Raw genomic sequence first — 20,303 nt, forward strand, 5'->3', positions numbered from 1 at the left:
GCGAGGTCCGATGAGACTAAGCGTTGTGGTAATACATTTGTGCCGTTATGTCACAGAGAAGAACGTCAACATTTTTTTTTTTCACCTGAGCCAAAGCATCCATTTCAAGACACTAAGCCAGCACAGGTAACCACATTCTTCTTTATTTTTTCTACATTGACTTTTATTCGTGAAGACACACTAAGCTTCTTCAATTTTCTTCTTGTCGCAAACCGCGGGATGCCAGAGCCAAGCATAGCGCATGCGTTTTTCTCGTGTTACCCCGACCACCACGCGGCGCACTTCGGTGCACGTTCGTTTTTGTCTGGCCGAGTGGATTTTCGCCTGGCAGAGTTTTGGACACTTTGTGGCTAGCAGACGAGTAAAAGAAACAGTGGTCGCTCGCCGCCATCACTGTGGGGACTACACGGATTACAACGCGTTCGCTTGAGGGCATTGACATTATCGCAACCTCTCCGGCAAGTTTTTTTTTTTTTTTTTGCCTTGCCGGTGTAGGATACCGAGCAGTGTGCGTATGGTTTTCTGTGGACAAAATGTCTCACGTTTTCTTCGATATTACTTCGGTAGCCACATTATGTGCCCAATGTAAGCATTCGATTGTGGCCAACATGCTTTCCTTTGCGTTTCTTCATTTCGATGCCCCCCCCCCCCCCCCCCCCACACACACACACACACAAAAAGATATTGTTGCGGCGCAGCGAATTGTCGCACGGTGAAAATTCCATTGTATTAGTTATATTGCGGAAAGTAATGCGCCACGGGACTCTTCAGACACCGAACACTCTTATTATATTATTGCGATAACAATTATATGGGCACTCCAGGCACACTCCTGCCGTCGCCGTCATGCTCCGTATAAAGTCCAAGGGCGACAGCGTCATTGAGTCCAAGGACGGCGTCATTGAGATTCTTCCCTGGCCGTTGCATATGTACAAAAATATAAACAAGGCGCTTGAATGACACAGATTAATTAAAATATTTGTCCTCAACTTGTTCATCCTCGTCGTCGCCTCTCGGGCCCGCTGGACCGCCCACTCTTGTGTCTTGAGGTTGGAGCTGCGCAGAGCGGTAGCCCACTTCGACGTAAGAGCCTCCGGAGCAACTGCCATTTTAGCTGATATGACAGGACACTCCCACAACATGGCAATGACAATGGCAATGCAGTTATCATTCATGAATTTGATCCCTTGGCAAATTCTATAAGGAGGAGGCCGAGCTGCAATGTGAGCCCTCCCCGAACGATAGTTCTGGCTATACGCCACTGGATAACACTTATCGCGCTCCTCATGAGAAAGTCGTTGCGCGATTGTCGGCGACAAATCTGAGAATTCCGAATGGCATTATGACTTTTGCAATGTTCCTCCAAGAAAGGGGATTTGAAAATGCCACTTCTTTCCGCATGTGGTATCATGCCTCTGTCAATTAGTTTGTGTAGGGAAGGCACAAACTGGGGCAACGGCCCGTTAAAATAGATTAATATAGAGTAGACAAAAAAATCAAGCACGTGATTAGATGTGACACAATTTTAGGGTTAATACCGCAGCCAGTACGTTGGCAGGCGTCCTTATTTGGCAGCAATGGCACCATGAAAGACGTTGGAGTCAGTTATGCCAAAATTAACAGTAGTAAGCCGGACGTGTACGAGCAGCTGCTATGCTACGCGATCTCGCGATCGGATAGATAAAGAATCTCGATATTGTTTATCACAATATATCCGACACTGTCCTACCGCAGCACGTATATGATCATATCACGTCGATTTCTCGGCAGAGAGACGCTCAATGCGTGTGAGTGGGGACACTCACCTAGCCAGGTCGTCATGGATTTTGTAAAAGGTGATCAGGGCTTGAAATTCAAGTGCGGTCGTAATGTATCTCGAAGGTGAGGTTGTTGGTGGCACAGTCAAGAACGAAGTGGGGCGAGCGCATCTTTCGTTTAATAACAAAGTCAGGCTTTCAAACGAAGACTCACTCGGACAATAGGCGAACAGTTCTGCCGTTATTGCTATTTCTTGGCAACATACAACCATTACAAAAGGCTGTAGAAAGCACCCAAAGAGCGTCCAAGAAAAGCGTTCTAGATGAAGCTGAGCGTGAAATCTACGCCATCGTTTTCAAATAGCTCGAAGTGTTTGCCACGATCGTCTCAGGCGTAGGCTTGATCACTAAGCGAGTTCAGTACAACTAACCGAAGGAGCTACTAACATACCTTCTTCCTCGAAGCACAGCGTGCAAACTACCCAAGCCGGTTCATAGAAGGTCTCACGCATGCCGTAGTTTTCCACGTAATCGACCATCCCTCAGCACCAACACTTCCTTCTTTCTTTCTTTCTTTTTTTTTTTGAGAAATATTAAGTTCACAAAGCGCCTGGAAAGTCTGACGTCCTCAGGTAGCAACCGATTAAATTGTATCCTCGCGCACCTTCAATATTCGTTGTTTGCACTTTTGTTTTTTTCAGAGCAGGCAAAAAATCCCCCGACCAGTAAATGCACGAAAGACGAAGGAGAAGAAGACCGCCAGGTATTCGGCTCTTGCGAAATTAATTACTACTGGCGGTGCTTAGCGCAAAACCTGGCAATTAAGAGGACACATTCTCGGAATATCTTTTCACAGCATTCTCCCTAAGAGCGAGCGGAATGCGCGGGTACAGGGGAGGTTCCCGGATGCTTTCTTCCCAAGCGTCCGTATGTATACCTCCAGCGGACAAACCGCTTCAGCGGCGTTTCTGCAAACTTTACAAGAGCGCGCTTTATAGGCTAACGTGCGTAGAAGAGTCGCCCCTCAGGCGAGCGCTGTGGAGAGGAAAAGAAGGAAAGAAGATTACAGGCTCAGATACGAGCAAAAGCTGCATGCTGCCGCACGCCACGAGCAAGTTACGGAACATAGCTGCCCCTTCCTTCTTCCCATCTCTCCAACACCTCTCTTCCACCTTTCACTATCCTCCGTGCAGCTGTATATATAGAGAAAGGGGCGCCAAAATTGATCGGCGTACGGAGACACGGTCGCTATACGACCGAACGTTCCCTTTCACTCCGCCTCGTTCCCCAGGTGTTAAACGGTGGATGCGAGGAAAAAGCCGCGATCACGAAGAAACCATAAAAGCGAGCAAATCGCGCAAAACGGCGCAGCAAATTATGATGGGATGGGAAGAAGGTACGCTTCGCGAAAAATAAAGGCGGGGAGGGCGGGGGGGGGGGGGGGGGGGCTAAGGAAAGAGAAACTAAGGATGGAGTGTCGAGAGAGAGAGAGAGAGAGCTGGGAGGAGGGTGTAGCTACGGCCGATAATAACGGGCAATTAAATCACGCCCGCCGCCCGTGCGACCTCTGCGTTCCCCTCCAGAGAGTGCCTCGGTACCTCCAACAACCTCACGTCATCTTCCTTCGCTTCTCCTCTGCCTCGTTTTCATTTTCTCGCCAGCTGTTTAATGAGGGGCGGAAAGCACCGCGGCGTCTAATGAAGCGCGCGAAGAGCCGAGCCGAGCTGTGTCTGTGTGCGCGCGCGCGACCAAGGCGCGCGCATGTATGTGTGTGTGTGTGTGTGTGTGTCTGTGTGCGCGAACGCACGGCACACGCACACACACACACACACACACACACACAGTGCGGTGGTCTCTCCCTCCAGCCTTTCCCCTCTATAGCCGGCCCCGTCCACATAAAGGCTCGACTCCCAGCAACTGGTAACGTCGAGGAGCAGAGAGCGCGATCGAAGCCGAGAGGCGACGACGTGCCCGAGTGCTGGTGGTGGTCGTCGTGGCGCTCGCTAAAGAGCCTGGCGCGCACACCACGGTGCGCGTGCGGTGTACCGTATGCAGTGCGAACAGCCAACGCCAAGCCCGTGCGCGCTATAAAATTCTGCATCACGCACGTTTTATTCTTTCTTGCTGTAACATTTCCTTTCTCCGTACATGGCGCGCTCGTAATAACGCGGCTCTGAAGTAAAACAAGCTGTTGGAGGAATATACACCCTCACGTACCACTTCGTGCCGCCGAGCGCCCATGGCGAGAGCAAGCGAAGCCGCCGCTGCGACACGCCCGAGCGGCGGACCGAAGTGCGTATGAGACGGGGACGAGACGACGTGGGCCGCACTACAGGAAAACCTGGCTTTGCTCTTAACGCTAGAGGCCTGCATGCTGCCGAGCTTTGGCGCGATGCCTCCAGGATAGCGTTCAAGCATTATTCTGACGAGGTCGTGTGTAAGGTCAGTAAGGTGCGAAATTTACAAAGTGTGCATTAGGATATTTACTTACGCCTTGCGTACGAGCCTCGACATAATAAGCAGACCAGCGATTATATTTTAAAATTTTGACTTTTTAACCGATAGAGTGAGACTATATCTGGTGATCGACTCGAAGCCCATTGTCCGAAGAGTTCATAAGATCGTCTAGACTTGCGAAAGCTTTCGCTGCTAATTTCTACGGAGTAATGAATTGCGACCAAATTTACTGCCGCCCCCCCTCCCCCTCCCGAGAGAGAAATAAAAAAAACGATACTCAAATGCTTCTTGGGGGCAGCTGTAAGTTCCTATATCAAACGCTCATGAGTGACGTGAGATACTGGTTGGGCCTCACCGTCGGGCAATAATGAAACCTCGGAGATTGCAGCTTGATAAAAACGCTCAGTGGTACTCGCGCGACGGTGCTCCATGCAATGGATTTCATTGCAGCTCATGTCGCGAGAATTAAAGCGCAACGTGCGCAGCGGAAATCAAACGTTTAATACCAGTGAGAAATTATATAGGTAAAATGGCGTTCTGGTCAAACTTCCAATATACTGATCTAATGATATTAGGGGAAATTATACAACTCACGGAAACAAAAAAGAAAGGCCTCCATGTGGAAACTTCAAATTGACTTGCAGAACCGTTTCTCGGCTCAAGGGGATCTCAAATTCTTATTATCTTAGCGGTAAGATTTCGATATTCTGAATTCAAATGGGAATTTACTGTGTGAACAGTGTTTACGGTGTATGAACATGATGTCTGATGCTTGTCGGACGAAGAATGAAAGAAAAAAACAGCGGTGGACAGGGCGTAACTCAGGGCGAGCGCTCGAAACGACTGTGACGTACAGTAAGGAAGAGAAGACGAATATTTTGGCGACTTATTCTTCTGACAAGAAAGAATGATTATAATACCTGAGCCCAGCTAGACTGCTGAAGAACATTGGCACGTGCAGGTTGTAATGCCTTCCTAAGTTCGCTCTCTCTTGGAAATTATCAGCCGCACGAAAGCTTTTGCGCACTTGATTCGTCATGGCGTTGTGTTCGCGCGGCGAAGCGTCCCCGACGGCTACGCGAATACTGCAACCGTTACGAGGTGCCTCAGACAAGATTAATTCATTCTTTATTAAGACAATGACATAAGAAGAGAGAGTGAGAGAGAGAGAGAGAGAGAGAAAGAAATAAATAAAGAAAGAAAGAACACCTGCCTCGTTTAGGAGGCTGATAAAAAAACCACGAATGCCTGACAAAGTATAAGACCCCTTTCTCATGCGCATATCACGCAATGTCAACAGGTTGAAACAACGTGAGTTGGAAAACAAGCAGTATTGCATATATTCGAGATCCGTCCAATCTCACACGTGAGAACGGCAGGTGCCCGTTTTTGTTCTTGCATGTGAGCTGCAGCCAGCCATGTACCTCGGTTCTAATTGAGCTTATACCGAATAAAATAAAGACTGCGCAGGCAGTGAGTGTTGTAATGACTACTTCAGAATATCCTCGCCAGCGCACTGCAGTGGCCGCGGCCTTAAAGGAATGCAGTAACGTTGTGTATACGTTATACGTATCCTTTGTTTAATTTTCTGTCATCGTGATTTCTTACCACTCCCTCCTTTTTGCCCCTGTTGTGATTGCAGGGTAACAAGGCTAGAGGCTAAAAAAAAAAAAAAAACGCTGTACGGACGCCGATTTCTTCTCCGTCGTGTACGTAAAGACAGTCAGGGTGGTGAGCAGCTGCATCCGCTGGCGTCTCGCGGGGCTGCATCACACGCACCCCAAGGAACACAGCCTCTCCCAAGCAGCAGGCGCCTCTCCCAAGTCTCCCTTCCTTCATAGGAGCAGCTTACCTGTGGCAGTGAATCTGATACACTGGCGTCATCCTATAAGCGCCGTATTGGAGAACCATCCCCCTAAGAAGCTGCATCCGTGACATCACGTGCAAGCTACCTATATTTATGCCGCGTACGATGCTTATACACACGGGAAAGACACCACGTTGTCAGAAAAAAAGGTCCTAGGAATTTTGGTTGCATAGGATGACTGCGTTAAGTGCTGTCAGTGCGCTACATTGTTTTGTACACATCTACAGAGTCTACGGGCCTACGACATCGACTGTGAAAGAGATGCCTGCGATCTCTCAGTTTCAGCAATTTTCTTTCAGCAATCGTTCAATTTCACATATGAAGCAAAATTGTAGAATTGAAGTTGCGCCTGTGGTGCCAGATTATTGAAAATGACGTGAATTCCTCGCACTTCTTGCGCGATATTTCACTGCCGTGTGAGACCGTCAGCACTGCGAGAGATCTTAGAAAACATCGAATATCCTTGTGACCCAGAAGGTCACACAACAAAAAAAGGCACAGTCCAGATAAAAGCATTGTAGCGAAAGCTCGTGCCATGTGATTGATGTGTATACGTGCGTTTACAACAAAAGCAGCATAAGATTTGACGCTAAACTGCTAAGCACAAGAGTGCGGGTTTGGTTCGCAGCAGCCGTGATACCATAAGGGAGAAATAAAAAAAAAAAAAGCCCTGCGAGTGTGTGTGTGTGTGTGTGTGTTGGAGGGAAGGGGGGGGGGAGGGTATGCGTGCGAGCGTATGTGTGCGAAGAGGAGGCAGAAATGCCGCAGTTTCTTGAAAGGGCAAGCCATGCTGCCGTTGTCAACACGGCCACAAGAATCGGCGGTGGTCTCCAAAGCTATATCGCGCATGCGACGGACCGTTGCTATCTTACTGGTGTTTCGTGGAGCAGCGTAAATAAAGGGCTCTTCGCCCTGTTCATGCAACAAATATCTCCCTCTCCAAAGCCAAGAAAAAGACGTGACGAGGAACGAGGGTGTGCAAAGGCTCGGAGAAGGGGAACACGAGAAACGGGGACAGCGCGGAGACACGTCGACATGGAGGAAAAAGAAAGCCGACGAAGCAAGGAAAGGACGGACGGCGGAATATCGCCAAGTTGATCCTTGATCGGATCGCGCGCTTGCTACAGAGTGGCTCCGGCGCTACGTCTCCGCGGGATCGATATCACGACGGGTGACGAGCGGTACTCGCATTTGCATAGCGAGTTTCCGAGCCGTGTTTGCCGGCGCCGAATTGCGCGCCCGATCTGCGCGCGCTGCTGCTCCGCTGCTTCGATCGCTCATTAGACGACAGGCCGCCTCACTCGATCCGGCGCGTCGCCGGCTGCTGCAACACTTGCAGCGAAGCGCCCCAAGTGCTCCAGCCGATCGCCCGAAGTTGAGGCCGGGCGAGGGGAAGTTGTCCGCGTTTACTTCGAGATTGGCTGCGCATCTGCATATACTCGCTTTCGTAAGCGGGCATTAATGGTTATTTATGCGTCTTTATACCTATATCTGAACGCACATCCTTTGCGGAGATTTGTCTGCTTTCGTTTGCGCATGTGTTACTTTTTTTCGTGCACACACATTTTTTATTATTATTACTATTTTTTTGTGGGATATGTTTTGGCTCAACGTGTATACGGGGTATCACAATGTACGCCATAGAGCAGTTCCTAAAAAAGAAAGATATCGTTCACTGAAACGGCACTCTGGCCGTCCCTGCAAGAGTCGCCGTGACGTCATGATCCGTCTTGCCAAATGCGGCGCGTTTGGCTGAGGAATTTGGAATCGTGCTATATAAAGCCCGGCGTGTGTGGCCGACGGCGTTTCAACACTAGTCACTATGGCCCGGGCTTATTAATACGATTACTTCAGGGATTAACTATAGATGACTGGCTCGGCAAAACAAGTTGTTAGGCAAGGCCCTCTCCTCGTGTACCCGTGCGTGTGCGTGCGTGTGTGCAAGGAATGCGAAAGAGAGAGGACGATGTCCTCTTCGCCCGCGAGGAGGTCATCGAAGCAAGCTAACGAGCACACGCGCACAGCGCCACTGAGTCAAGACAGACTTGGCTCATCATCGTCATGTGTGCATTGTCAAGCTCTTGGTGACATTGAATATGACATACTAAGGTGTCCTGAATTTGAAGTAGAACTTAAGATATTAATAGACGTACTGAAGCTCAAGACGGTTCGACACGCAAATGCAAGTGATATTTTGTTCCCGCGATGACATTCGGTATTTAGGAGACAGATGCTTCGGCTCCTCGTAAAGTTCCTCTCTGATACAGCGTTGGAAAGTGAGTTGTGAGCCGTGTGGGTCGTCCAGGTTTGGAAAACGCGCAAAGTAATGGGATCATTGTCAACTTGTTTTTCATACCTGCAGGTTTTGGCAGGTGGACTGCGAAGTGTCTCGGACCGTATCGCCGTTGACAGGTGGCGTTCAGGCGGAGCTATTGCCGGCAACTTTTGGAAGGCTATTTCTGCCTGCAGCAAGCAACATGCCTTCTCATCATCCTCCTCCTTAAAGGCGTTCGCACAGTCCAGTCACCTTCAATGAAGAGTTTTAGTTTAGGGGACGCAAGCGGCTTGCGTACGCAAGAGCTAGGGGCGACGGTACTGCGCATGCACAGACACAGACGTAGGGGTCTGCGCATGCGCAGTGCCGTCGCCCCTAGTTCTTCCGTACGCAAGCCGCTTGCGTCCCCTAAACTAAAACTCTCTAATAACCTCACCGAACGGTTGCGAGCGTGTAGCGCTAATGTTTATGGAGAGTTAGCTGTGGTTTGGACTACGCGTTTTCGCTTCCGATCTCGAGCTCGCCAAATCGCTTGGGGATCTGAAATTCCCGCTCCTTCCACTACATGCATCTTAGTGTAATGGATGTTTTATAACGTTCCCGTTTAAACTACTACGCTCCTCTCCGATACTGGGTGCTTGCCGGCTGTATAAACAAACTGGCACAGCCGAATGCGCTATGACAGAAAGAATGACAACATGACGACAATGGCATGATGATTCTGAAATTGTGAATGCAGTATAACGACAACACTATAACAACGATGGCGAGACAACAAAGGTGTGACCAGAATCGAATGACGAAGCTGGAATGATGACGATGGAATGAACAGGACGGCACCGCGACGACCGAAAGACACGAATGCGTGACGACGACTATATGATGAAGACGACATGGCAGCGACGCTATAATCACAATTGAATGACTACATGATTACGATGGAATGACCAAAAAGGAATGACGTCGATGGAACGACGAAGGTGATATGACAACAATGGCATGACAGTAATGGCATGGCTACGAGTGTATGACAACGATGCTGTGACGACGTCTGTATGACGACGATGGCGTGACGACAATGACACGACGACAATGACATGACAGTAATGGTATGACTACGAGTGTATGACGACGATGCTGTGACGACGTCTGTATGACGACAATGGCATGACGACTACGAAATGACAGTAATGGCATGACTACGAGTGTATGACGACGATGCTGTGACGACGTCTGTATGACGACAATGGCATGACGACTACGAAATGACAGTAATGGCATGACTACGAGTGTATGACGACGATGCTGTGACGACGTCTGTATGACGACAATGGCATGACGACTACGAAATGACAGTAATGGCATGACTACGAGTGTATGACGACGATGCTGTGACGATGTCTGTATGGTGACGATGGCGTGACGAGAATGGCATGACAGTAATGGCATGACCACGAGTGTATGAGGACAATGCTGTGACGACGTCTGTATGAAGACGATGGCGTGATGACAATGGCATGACGACAATGATATGACACTAATGGCATGACTACGAGTGTATGACGACGATGCTCTGACGACGTCTGTATGACGATGATGGCGTGCCGACAATGGCATGACGACAACGACATGACAGTAATGGCATGACTACGAGTGTATGACGACGATGGCGTGACGACAATGGCATGACGACAATGACATGACAGTAATGGCATGACTACTAGTGTATGACGACGATGCTGTGACGACGTCTGTATGGTGACGATGGCGTGACGATAATGACATGACAGTAATGGCATGTCTATAGTATTTAAGATCGTCCATTGGCAAGTGAGTGCGTCCAGTAGATCGAATCATCCCAAAGCGTATTATTATTATTATTATTATTATTATTATTATTATTATTATTATTATTATTATTATTATTATTATTATTATTATTATTATTATTATTATTATTATTATTATTATTATTATTATTATTATTATTATATAGAGGACAATACGCCTGTGGGACTTGCCACGTGGATCGCGCATGCTCGATGTGAGTGCTATGCTTTCGAGAAATGGCAGGCGTTCACGCACAGATTAACGCTCAAACGTATACTCGAAAACACGTGGCACACGTAGCCAGCTGATGGTGTAACTGGGGAACTTGGAAGGAGGCAAGGCGTGTGCGGTGGCAGCGTGTAGGAAGGTGTCCGCAAGGTCTGCAGCTGTTGCTGCCCTTGCGAGGCGCACCTCTCATATTGTGGCTGGTGCCGAGGTCGTTTATTTCGCCATGTTAAAGGGTGTGTTCCCTTCCTGGCATACGCGTGGTAGGAGGTAACGGCGAATACCGCGGTGTCCTTATAAGCTGACCTTATTCTGACACGCACAGAGAGCATACGCTATGCATACTGAAAAATTTTGCGCGGAGACAAGGACAAGCCGAGAAAAAACAAGGACAAGCACTAAACACCAGTTCGCTGTACGACAAATTTCCCGTTCCACCCAATGACGGAAGACTTGAGATAAACCGTGAGTATTTCTAAAGAAGACCCCACAGAAACACAACATCTGGACATAAATGTAGCCCTGTCGTTGTGCTCTGACATGCACTCTTGGACGCTTTTCATTAGCACGTCATTTGACATTGAGTAGTAGAACCAGTTCGCTGCACGAAAAATTTTCTGTTTCACCCAATGACTGTAGACTTGAGATAAAACGTGAGTTTATCTCAAGTCTACGGTCATTGGGTGAAACGGAAAATTTTTCCTACAGCAAACTTGTTATAGCGCTTATCCTTGTCTTTTCTCGGCTTGTCCTCGTGTCTCCGCGCAAAGTTTTTCAGTATGCATTTCAACCAACTAGCCAAACTATCTGCTCTCTTAAGCATACGCTATGGTCCCTGGGAGGGCCAGTCAAGCTAATTAGAATTCAATTGGCTTTCTGAAATATTATTTCAATATCTTTCGGCTATTTGAAGGGCGAGAGACAGAGAAGAGCGAAGAGCGCCTGTTCGTGAAAGCGGAATCAAGACACATTGACCACTTTCATGTGCAGATCGGGTGGCTTCGTCAGCGTAGTTATTCCCGCTGATGTTACAATGTCCTGGAAGCCATTGAAAAATTGCGTTGTGTGTCCCGTAATTGTCACGGCTGCGATGATATATCTGTCGGATTTCTGAGGCCAGTCCTTCATTGGGTCCGTGGCGCATTGGGCTTTGTGTGCACTGAAGCGCTGCCTTGGAATCACTAAGAACTGTCCATTGTTGCGCTGGGTCCTGATTAATGAAATCAAGTGCAGCAAGGAGTGCCGTAAGCTCTGTACCCGTCGATGTGGTAACGCATGAAGTTTTGAACTTGATTTCTTCAGATTTTGCCAGGATGATGACTGCAGCAACAGAGCTGTTGAGTTTTACCGAACCATCGGTGTAGACATGCTGCCGGAATTTTTGGACGTTGTAAATGTGTTCCAAAGTTCCTTGCTTTAAAGCTTGGAACGGCGCTCCAGCTTTCTTTTTGATGCCCGAAATTGTCAATTGTACTTGTGGCCGGTGCAGACACCACAATTGGTTTGGCAATCGTGTAGCAGGCGTGAATTGTGATGGCAAGCAGGGCGTATTTGGCAAATTTTGAATGTGGCCTCTTTGCTGACAAGCAACCAAGATGGTGTGAACGAATCCGAGTCAGGCGTCGCATGTGTGCTCTCAGGACGTCTGTGACAATGTAGACTGACAAAGCCGAATCTCGGGCAACGACCAGAGATTCGGCCGACACATTATCGATTGCAACTGATTGTTGCAATCGATGATGAATTTTTTGGGAGACCAAAAGAAGTTCTAACTGCTGGGGCTTGCGCACTCTAAAGACCGCGTAGTGCGAGTGTTTCCTAGTACAAGCAAGCTGTGCCGTAGGAAGCCCAAAAATAGTATTTTGCATAATTGCAACATTGATGGTACTGCAGCGCCCCATGGCCTTCCCGCCCAAAAACACGAGAAGGCTCACAATGGCGGCCAAACGGTTTTGTCATGTACGAGACGTGAGGGCTCCGAGACAAGTCTCTATCGATGGTTCGTCTGTTTGGTACATTTTGGCCATTAATCCGCAATGCATACTGGGCCATCGCTTTGCGAGTAAAGGTAACGAGTGCGCAATTCTCAGATGAAAGCTCCAGGCCTTGCCTTCTTAGATATACTGACGCGGCCGTTGAAGCCTTCTGAAGTCGTGCGCGGACTTGTACACGTGTCACTCCTGAAGCCCATCTGCAAATGTCGTCTGCATATACGGAGAGCTGTACGGTTTGCGGTAACGAATCGGCGAGACCAACGAGCACCAGGTTGAACAGGGTTGGGCTAAGTACTCCGCCTTGCGGTATACCACTATTGGTATAGCTAGACAGCGTTGGTCCGTCTTCAGTCAAAATAAAGAACGATCTTTCATTCAGACAGCTGTTCATCCAGCGAAAGAGATGTCCACATATCCCTACAGTTTCTAAAGCGTCCAAAATTGGATCTACATTGTTGTAGGCACCTTTAACATGAAGAAATAAGGCTGCAGTGATTTGTTTCAGGTGTTTCCGGTGTTGTACATATGTTACAAAGACAATAACGCTATATATTGACGAGCGTCCGCGTCGAAAGCCAGCCATTACCTTTGGATAAATGTTGTAAAATTCCAAGTACCATTCTAATCGTGTAAGGATCATCCTCTCCATTACCTTGCCGACGCAGCTCGCCAGTGCTATTGGACGGTTAGATGACAATTTCAATGAAGATTTGCCAGGCTTGAGGAGTGGAATAAGGCGACTGGATTTCCACGTGGTAGCAACAAAGCCTTCACTCCATGATGCATTGTATAGGCCAAGATGTGCGTCTCTGGCCTCTCGACCAAGGTTTGCAAGCGCAGAGTATGTGATGCCACTGGGTCCTGGTGACGAAGATCGCCTGCACCCAACGAGTGCGGCCTTCAGTTCTTCGATAGAGAAATGAGCGTCCATACGAAGATCTCGGGAGCCAAGGGGGCCAACAGGAATAGCTGTGTAAGGCTGGAACTTCGGGAAGGGTCATGATAACAGCAAAGGCAAACGGCCTGCAGAGGCGCCAGAACGGACCTGCATTCTGTGCTTCGGAACACGCGGCAATATTTCAATGTATCGGCGGGAGGCTACCTGAAACTTAAAGAAGGCAAATAACTTAACGCGCGAAAATGGCAGGGTAAAAAAAGCAAGTATTTTAACAAAATGCAATAGTTCTGTCAGGCAAACACATAAAAAAATCTAAGTGTTAAGGAGGTTTGATCAGTAAATAGCGTCTTAACACGATTAGAATGCAAGATACAGGTTTGAGGTATTATTTTCGGAAATGCCGCTCGTCAGAACAGCTTGTGTTTGTTCATTGCTTCGCATATCCTGTCACTGACTGTGAGAAAAAATCAGCGTCCGTTTTTACGAGCCGTTTTTCTATACAAGTGGCTTAGTGAATCCTCATCATTTGACGATCATGGTGCCTATGCTTGCGATCCAAGTAGCGCTCTCTCGTTCCTATGTTAAAATATTATTTACATCTTATAACACAGGCATATTCGCTTTATTCTATTGTCGATACTCCCTGACACACAGAAAGGTCATATGTATAGAATGATGATGGCAATTAATATCATTGGTTGGCTGCTACACTGACATGCTTATTGCGGATGGTTGGCCATTAGGCGAAAAGTTCATTTGTAGAAGAAAGAATTCTGGCGACGAATGAATAAGCGTTCGGAAATGCGATGCCCAACCGCATGCGACACAAATAAATTTGCTTCTACAGGGAGTCCAGGTGGCAGGCGAAGTCTCAAGTCAGGGTCAAACGCAAACAAGCGGAAGTCGGTAAAACCCGGTGAAGGCTATTGCCCAAGCTTGAGGCTATGGGCAAATGAGAAAAAGTTGCTGTGCAGCATGTCCGAGGGGGAGCCAAAAGTAACGAGAATTTTCTTACTCAGGCGGAAGGGTACCGACGCATGCGGTTAGGCGTGCCTGTTACACTAGCGTCTCCATCAGTTGACCAAGTAGCTTCCTTCTGTGAAGTTTTGTCTGCTCAGTAGATTGCTTTCTTTTTAGCCTCCGTCACCGTCTGAGTCGTATTTGTGATGGCGGACGTACGTGAAACGACGTGTGCGTGTCAAATCGTCTTTTCTGTTGGGAAATTTTCCGACATAAAACAACTGGTTCCTTCTCAATTCGCGCCGGAAGGTCGGACGGTCAACCAAAATTTTTATACTGAAGTGCCCAAGTGGTTGCGCGATTCAGTTCGAAGGAAACGCCACAATCTGTGGAACTCGTGCGAATGGCTTGAGTATTACGACGTTCCCACCCAAACAGCAGTGAGGGGGCAGGACTTATCCGCAAAAAATGAGCTGATAACACTAGATTACCTCACCACCTACTCCCGCATCTTGTCACTAGCGACTTATATCTAATAGCGAAGCGAGAGGCTAAACGTAAGTGCTTTCAAGATATGAAATAAATAAGTAAAACGACAGAAACATCGATGGTACCCAGTTGAAAATGTTGCTAAACTGATTTGAACAAATAATAAAGTGGCGGAACTTGTTCATTGCTTTGCAGAGAGAGTACTTTGAAGCTAGTTAGTGTTTTGAAATGTTCTACGAAACTATCGAACCAAGAAAAAGTTATCTTTACCCATCCCCGTTATGCGTATAGACGTGCACAGATTTTCTCAGTGAGCCAGGCGCGCAGCTTGGCATGCGTTGTGGTTGCCGACAAGTTTGCTACATTTCAGGAGTTCTGTCAGTCATCTTCAACTATATTGCGCCTAAGCGGTTCATCCGAAGGATACCAAAACAGACTGCCATTTTCGCCAGTAGCTGTAACTATGCCGAATCACGCGGCTCGCTGACTGCCACAGGAAACAACAGAATCCTGATCGTATTTAATTACAGAAACGGCATATCAGGTGCGCGACTTCAATCTGGCACCCTTTTAGACTTTTTCTTTTGATCCCAGGTGATTGCAACGTAGAGCAAGGCTGTTTACTTGAAGTTCTCTAAACTTTACCAACATTTCACAGCGCACGAAAGCTCACTTCTTCAAGTGGTGCCTCGTGAACGACGCCGATAATGCGAATGGGCTTACAATTCAGTGACCAGTGGAGCGACGCCGCGGTCGCTGCCGCATCCTGCCGAGGTGCGCTGAAACTCGCCGTCAGCGCCGCCGATTCGTCGGACTCACCCGGTGGGACGCGTAAGCACGCTCCTATAAGTGCGCCGTCATCACCCAGCCCCGACACCCTTTCGGTGGAATATCGGTCGCGATAAACGTTCCGCGCATCAATTCGGTAAATATGTGGAGACCAGTTAGGGTGTCATGTATGGACATAACGTACGCACGGCGTTCCGCGCGACGTCCGGTTCATTGATCTCACTTAAGGGCCGAGATACCCTGACCGGGAAGTGCCGCTGCTTTGTACGCACGTAACACTCCGTCCGCGCCGCAGAGGTGGGCGCTCCTGCCTCTCGCCGATATGAGTGCGCGTCCATCAGTCTGTCAATATACGCACAGACGAAATGGCAAGCGATCGTGGCCCCTCTTGCGTCCCCGTGAGAGCGGTCCGGCCAGTGACAAGCCCACTGAATCACCGGCGCCCACACCGTCCACGCAGTCTGCGTAACTATAGAAGAGGGGGCATTCCTATAGGACCAGACGCGATGGAACAAATGACCCTCATTAGTCAAACGCCAGCGCAGCTGCCAGGCGGCGATAAAGCTCAATAAAAGGGGATGTTCCTCGTCCGTTCACGCTACAGTGCGGCCCACGAAGAGGAGCGAAGAATGGTTATGGCGAGAACGACTATAGCGGACACTTCGCGGCGGCGCGACCCCGCGTTAACAACAGCCGCTATTGTGGCCGAGAACACTGCGCTGCAAGAGTGGCCCGGAAAGGGAGCCCGTCGGAGAAGATTCCGAGACGCTGGCGCTTCCGCTCTTTCAATGACGCTGCGCCACTTGACAGGATACGCTACGCCGCGATAAGGTTATATTTTCCGTCGACTTGTATGCGGACGTGTCAGCTGGTGGTACACCATCAGCTTACGTTTACCATAAATTCTGATATGAACGGGGAAGGTGCCTCGCGCGGACACGCTACAGGAAAGATTCGGTACGTGATCTACGATTCTGCTATGTTAGTGAAGAAGGTCGCGAGTCTATTCATACTTCGTCTTCCGCACTGCCAAATACGCATGCACTAAGCGTGACGGTGATGAGAATTTTCAAATAAAAAATGACGTTCTTCAACGTCTCAAAGCAAGTCGTGGGCTTTGAGAGATCCTGTAGTGGAGGCGCGAGATGAGAGAGAGAGAGATAGGGAAGAAAAAGACAGGCACGCTAACCAGACGCGTGTCTGGCTTACTACCCTGCACTCGGGAAGGGGTAACGGGATGGAAAAAGAGAAAGAAGGGATGAGAGAGAGAGAGAGAGCACCAGTCGCACGTGGGATTCTGATTAAAGTTGATCAGCTGGAGTTCTTTAACACGCACCCAAATAATGTGCACACAAGTGTATTTTTTTAGAGGTTGGATAGCGCAACATTTTGACGAGACAGAAGAGAAACACACACCACAGCAGCGCTCTGCGGTGTGTGTTTCTCTTCTGTGTGTCTCGTCAAAATGTTGCGCAATCCAACCTCTAATATGCTATACCAACACGCCCAGTCTTCAACCTTGGCGAGCGTTTTTTGCCTTTATGTCCCCATTGAATTGCGGCCGCCATGGCCTGGAATCGGACCCGCTACTGTGTGCTCAGCAGCACAATGTTGCAGCGATTGAGCCATGGAGGTGGTGACTCAATCATAAAAAAATTATGAAGAAGGAGAGAGAGAGAGAGAGAGAGAGAACTAAGAAGACAATTTTCTAAGCTATCACGTGATAATTGACAGACGAAAAACAACGGCCTTTCGAAACTACCGTGTGCGATTATGAATGAAATCCGTGATGAAATGAGTATTTCTTATGAAAGGATAGCTTTTTTTTTCCACGAGCTTCGCTTCCATAACGCTCCCTTCCGATGCCCTTGGCAACCTTCTATTTGTCTGCAACTGAATATTGCTCATGATTTACGGCCTAAGGGTTACTTCCAATGGCCAACCTCTCTGCCTTTCCCGTAAATAAAATATGCCGGTCCGTCTGCATCACGTTCACTTTTATGTGCAGACAAGCTACAGGCTCGCCTGAGAACTGCGCTGCCCGTGTTCGCCCTACAGTTCATGTATTATACGCGCTCAGTTTGTTAAGCAACAACCCTTCTAGAAGATGTTGTAAGCTGTCTGTCGTAAGCGCGTGTTGTTTGGCACAAAAAGCGACGCAGATATTCGATAGCCCGAGAGAAGAAGTTGCGACCACAGTGCGTCAGTCGATGGGGCGCTGGCAAATGGCGTTGTGGTGTAAAATTACGTTTTGGACGAAACATCAGCAGCATCGGGAGAGCTCTTGTGATGACCTAACGGGTCGAACAATTCACAGTGAAGGTTATCCGCTTATTGCCTGCGCTAGGGGAAGGACCGATGAGATCGAGGTCACTACTAGACTGGCTGGGCGGGCACGTAATTTGGCTGAAGGAGTCCAGCAGGAAATCGATATTGTGGGCAAGCCCCTTTTAATGAACGCTTTTTAGAAAGCTACACACATCCGTTCTTGGATAGATATACAGGTAACCGTATAGTTTCCACCTGTACAACAATGGCACTTGCAGAAGGTGGCTTCCCCCCACTAGTACTCTTAATGTGGAGAAGCCACACATATCATGAACTACGTTTGTAGAGATATCTTCGAAGCTGCAAAACATAGACAAGGAAGGGCTATATAGGGTATCATCAGTTTTACTAAATGTCTTTGTACCATGCCACTCCCGACGTACCAATGAAAATTGCTGCAATGCTCAAGAGCCCCTGAAAAAAAAAATGAATAGGTTACCGCAGCGCATAGCGTCTGCCACAGCTCTTTCTGCCTTCACAGCACTAGTGCCGGCAGCGGTGCCTCAGCTTACAAGCCTAGAGGAGGTGTCAGAACTGGGGAAATAGTGTAAGTGTACATTTGTAGAAAAGAAAAAAAAACGATGATTAATCAATAGATATCTCAGTCATCGTTTTTCCCTCCCACAGCCTAACAGTTGCCATGACGAAGGCATCGAGCGAGCGATGCACGCATCTCGCGCGCTTATACTCACGGGGGCACTTGTAGAGCTTGTTGGTCTGCGATATGTCGCCGTGCGACAAACGTACGCGCTGGCCGATCTCGGGACGGTGCCTCGTGGTGGCGTTCTCCTGCGGCAGGATGGTGTCCAGGTGCGTGCTCTTGGAGAACGTGTTGCGCGCGTAGTGCATGATAGACTCGAAGTCGTACGCCAGGCCCAACGAGTTGACCTGGAAGAAGACGGGAGATGGAGGGAGTTGGCGGAGCAGCGCTGTTTCTCCCCCGACCTAAAAATGTCAGTACTAATTGTGCGATAACATAAGAACACTGGTGCCGTAAATAGTGAAGGGGAAGAGAAAGAACGGCCTGATGAATTGGGGTACAATGCAAAACCGGGAAAATTGCGTTAGGAAATATAGAGCGCGTTGTGAGAGAAGCTGCGTTGTGAGCCCTGTCTATATTGCAAGGAATTGCTTACGCAAACTGACGAAATGTACGACGTTCCTGCCTAGGCTTAATTAAAGCGCATCAAATACAGTAACGATCCCAGCATCTTTTGAAACAAAGGTTAAAGGGAACGCTGGCGGGTTCCGGTACGACACTTGTTACACGTTTAGTTGAAATGTCCCTACGCAACAAACTCCCATATTTCCGTACATTTTTTGTGTTATTAGCCTATATTAGCATATATTAGCATATATGTTAGCCTATATTTTCGAGTGAACACTGTGAAGATGCAGAATTACTCGCAAACCTTTCAATTACGGGCGAAACGAATAAGGTGAAACGAATGGCTCGATTTTTTTGTCAGTTGCGGCCACGCGAAGCCAACAGACAATGAATCCAATTAAGGAAGGATTAGGGTAAACGAACAATTTTTTTAATCGGCAAGAAGAAATAGCAAGCAATAAGAAAATCAAGGAGGACGAAGAGGCAACTTGCCGCCGGTGTGAGTAGAGCCCACATCCGTATCCCTCGTGCGATGATCTGAGCTATACGGCAGCGACCGTCCCTTTACCTACTTTCTCGGGTATTTGCGGACTGCAGACTAGGTCGTTTACATCGATTACTTTCATTGTTTAGAAGCGAAGGCTGTGCTGTGCTTAGTTGCCAGTGCTCGAGGTACTGTGCCCTTGGTCGAGTACAGACGTACGCACCTCCTCATCGGTGAGCTTGTTGAAGTTGTACTCTTGGCCGGTCATGATGTTGCGGGTGACAATGTCGACGTGTTGGTCGCGGTCAGGCCGCGTGTGCTCGTGCCAGAAGCCGACCACGTGGCCCAGCTCGTGCACCACGATGCCGAATTTGTCACAGTTCTTGCCGATGGAGATCGCCTGTGCGCCGTTGCCCCGCTTTCCGACGAACGAGCAGCATCTGCAATGGCGAAGGCGCGTTACGGGCCCATTGTAAAAACATTATCGCTCTGTTGAGATGGCACTCTTAGGCCGTGCCAACCTCGCTTATACGTTGCAAGAGGGTTGGCGCGCCGTGTCCTATTGACACCAATGTGATGAGAAATTTTTGATCTGAGTGCTACAGCGATACCCCCCTTTTTTTAGTGCTTTAAGAGAGCGTATGCTTGAAAAGGCGTGATGATTAGGCCCGCCGTTACTCCAATGCCGCCGTTTGTTTGTCCAACAGCGATAGTTTCCGAATCTGAGCCCATCATTCACAAAAAAAAACTTGAACTGTTTGTATGAGGAGATGCCGGACAATCATGATGTTGGACATATCATTAGCGAGAATGGCCGGCCAATGGCAAACACTATTTACGAA

General features: G+C 48.4%; 1 protein-coding gene across 1 annotated transcript in view; it reads right to left on the reverse strand.

The window, feature by feature from the left end:
* LOC126548163 (bone morphogenetic protein 1-like) overlaps window positions 1–20,303 on the reverse strand; it is a 688,441-nt gene that overhangs the window by 235,195 nt on the left and 432,943 nt on the right. Inside the window, exons 5-6 of the mRNA XM_050196288.2 lie at window positions 19,685–19,901; window positions 18,562–18,757 (exon numbers count right to left, since the gene is read on the reverse strand). Of these exons, the coding sequence (XP_050052245.1) occupies window positions 18,562–18,757; window positions 19,685–19,901 (413 nt within the window). The remainder of the gene's footprint in view (window positions 1–18,561; window positions 18,758–19,684; window positions 19,902–20,303) is intronic.

The sequence above is a fragment of the Dermacentor andersoni genome, chromosome 1 (assembly GCF_023375885.2).
Source record: "Dermacentor andersoni chromosome 1, qqDerAnde1_hic_scaffold, whole genome shotgun sequence".
NCBI lineage: Eukaryota > Metazoa > Arthropoda > Arachnida > Ixodida > Ixodidae > Dermacentor > Dermacentor andersoni.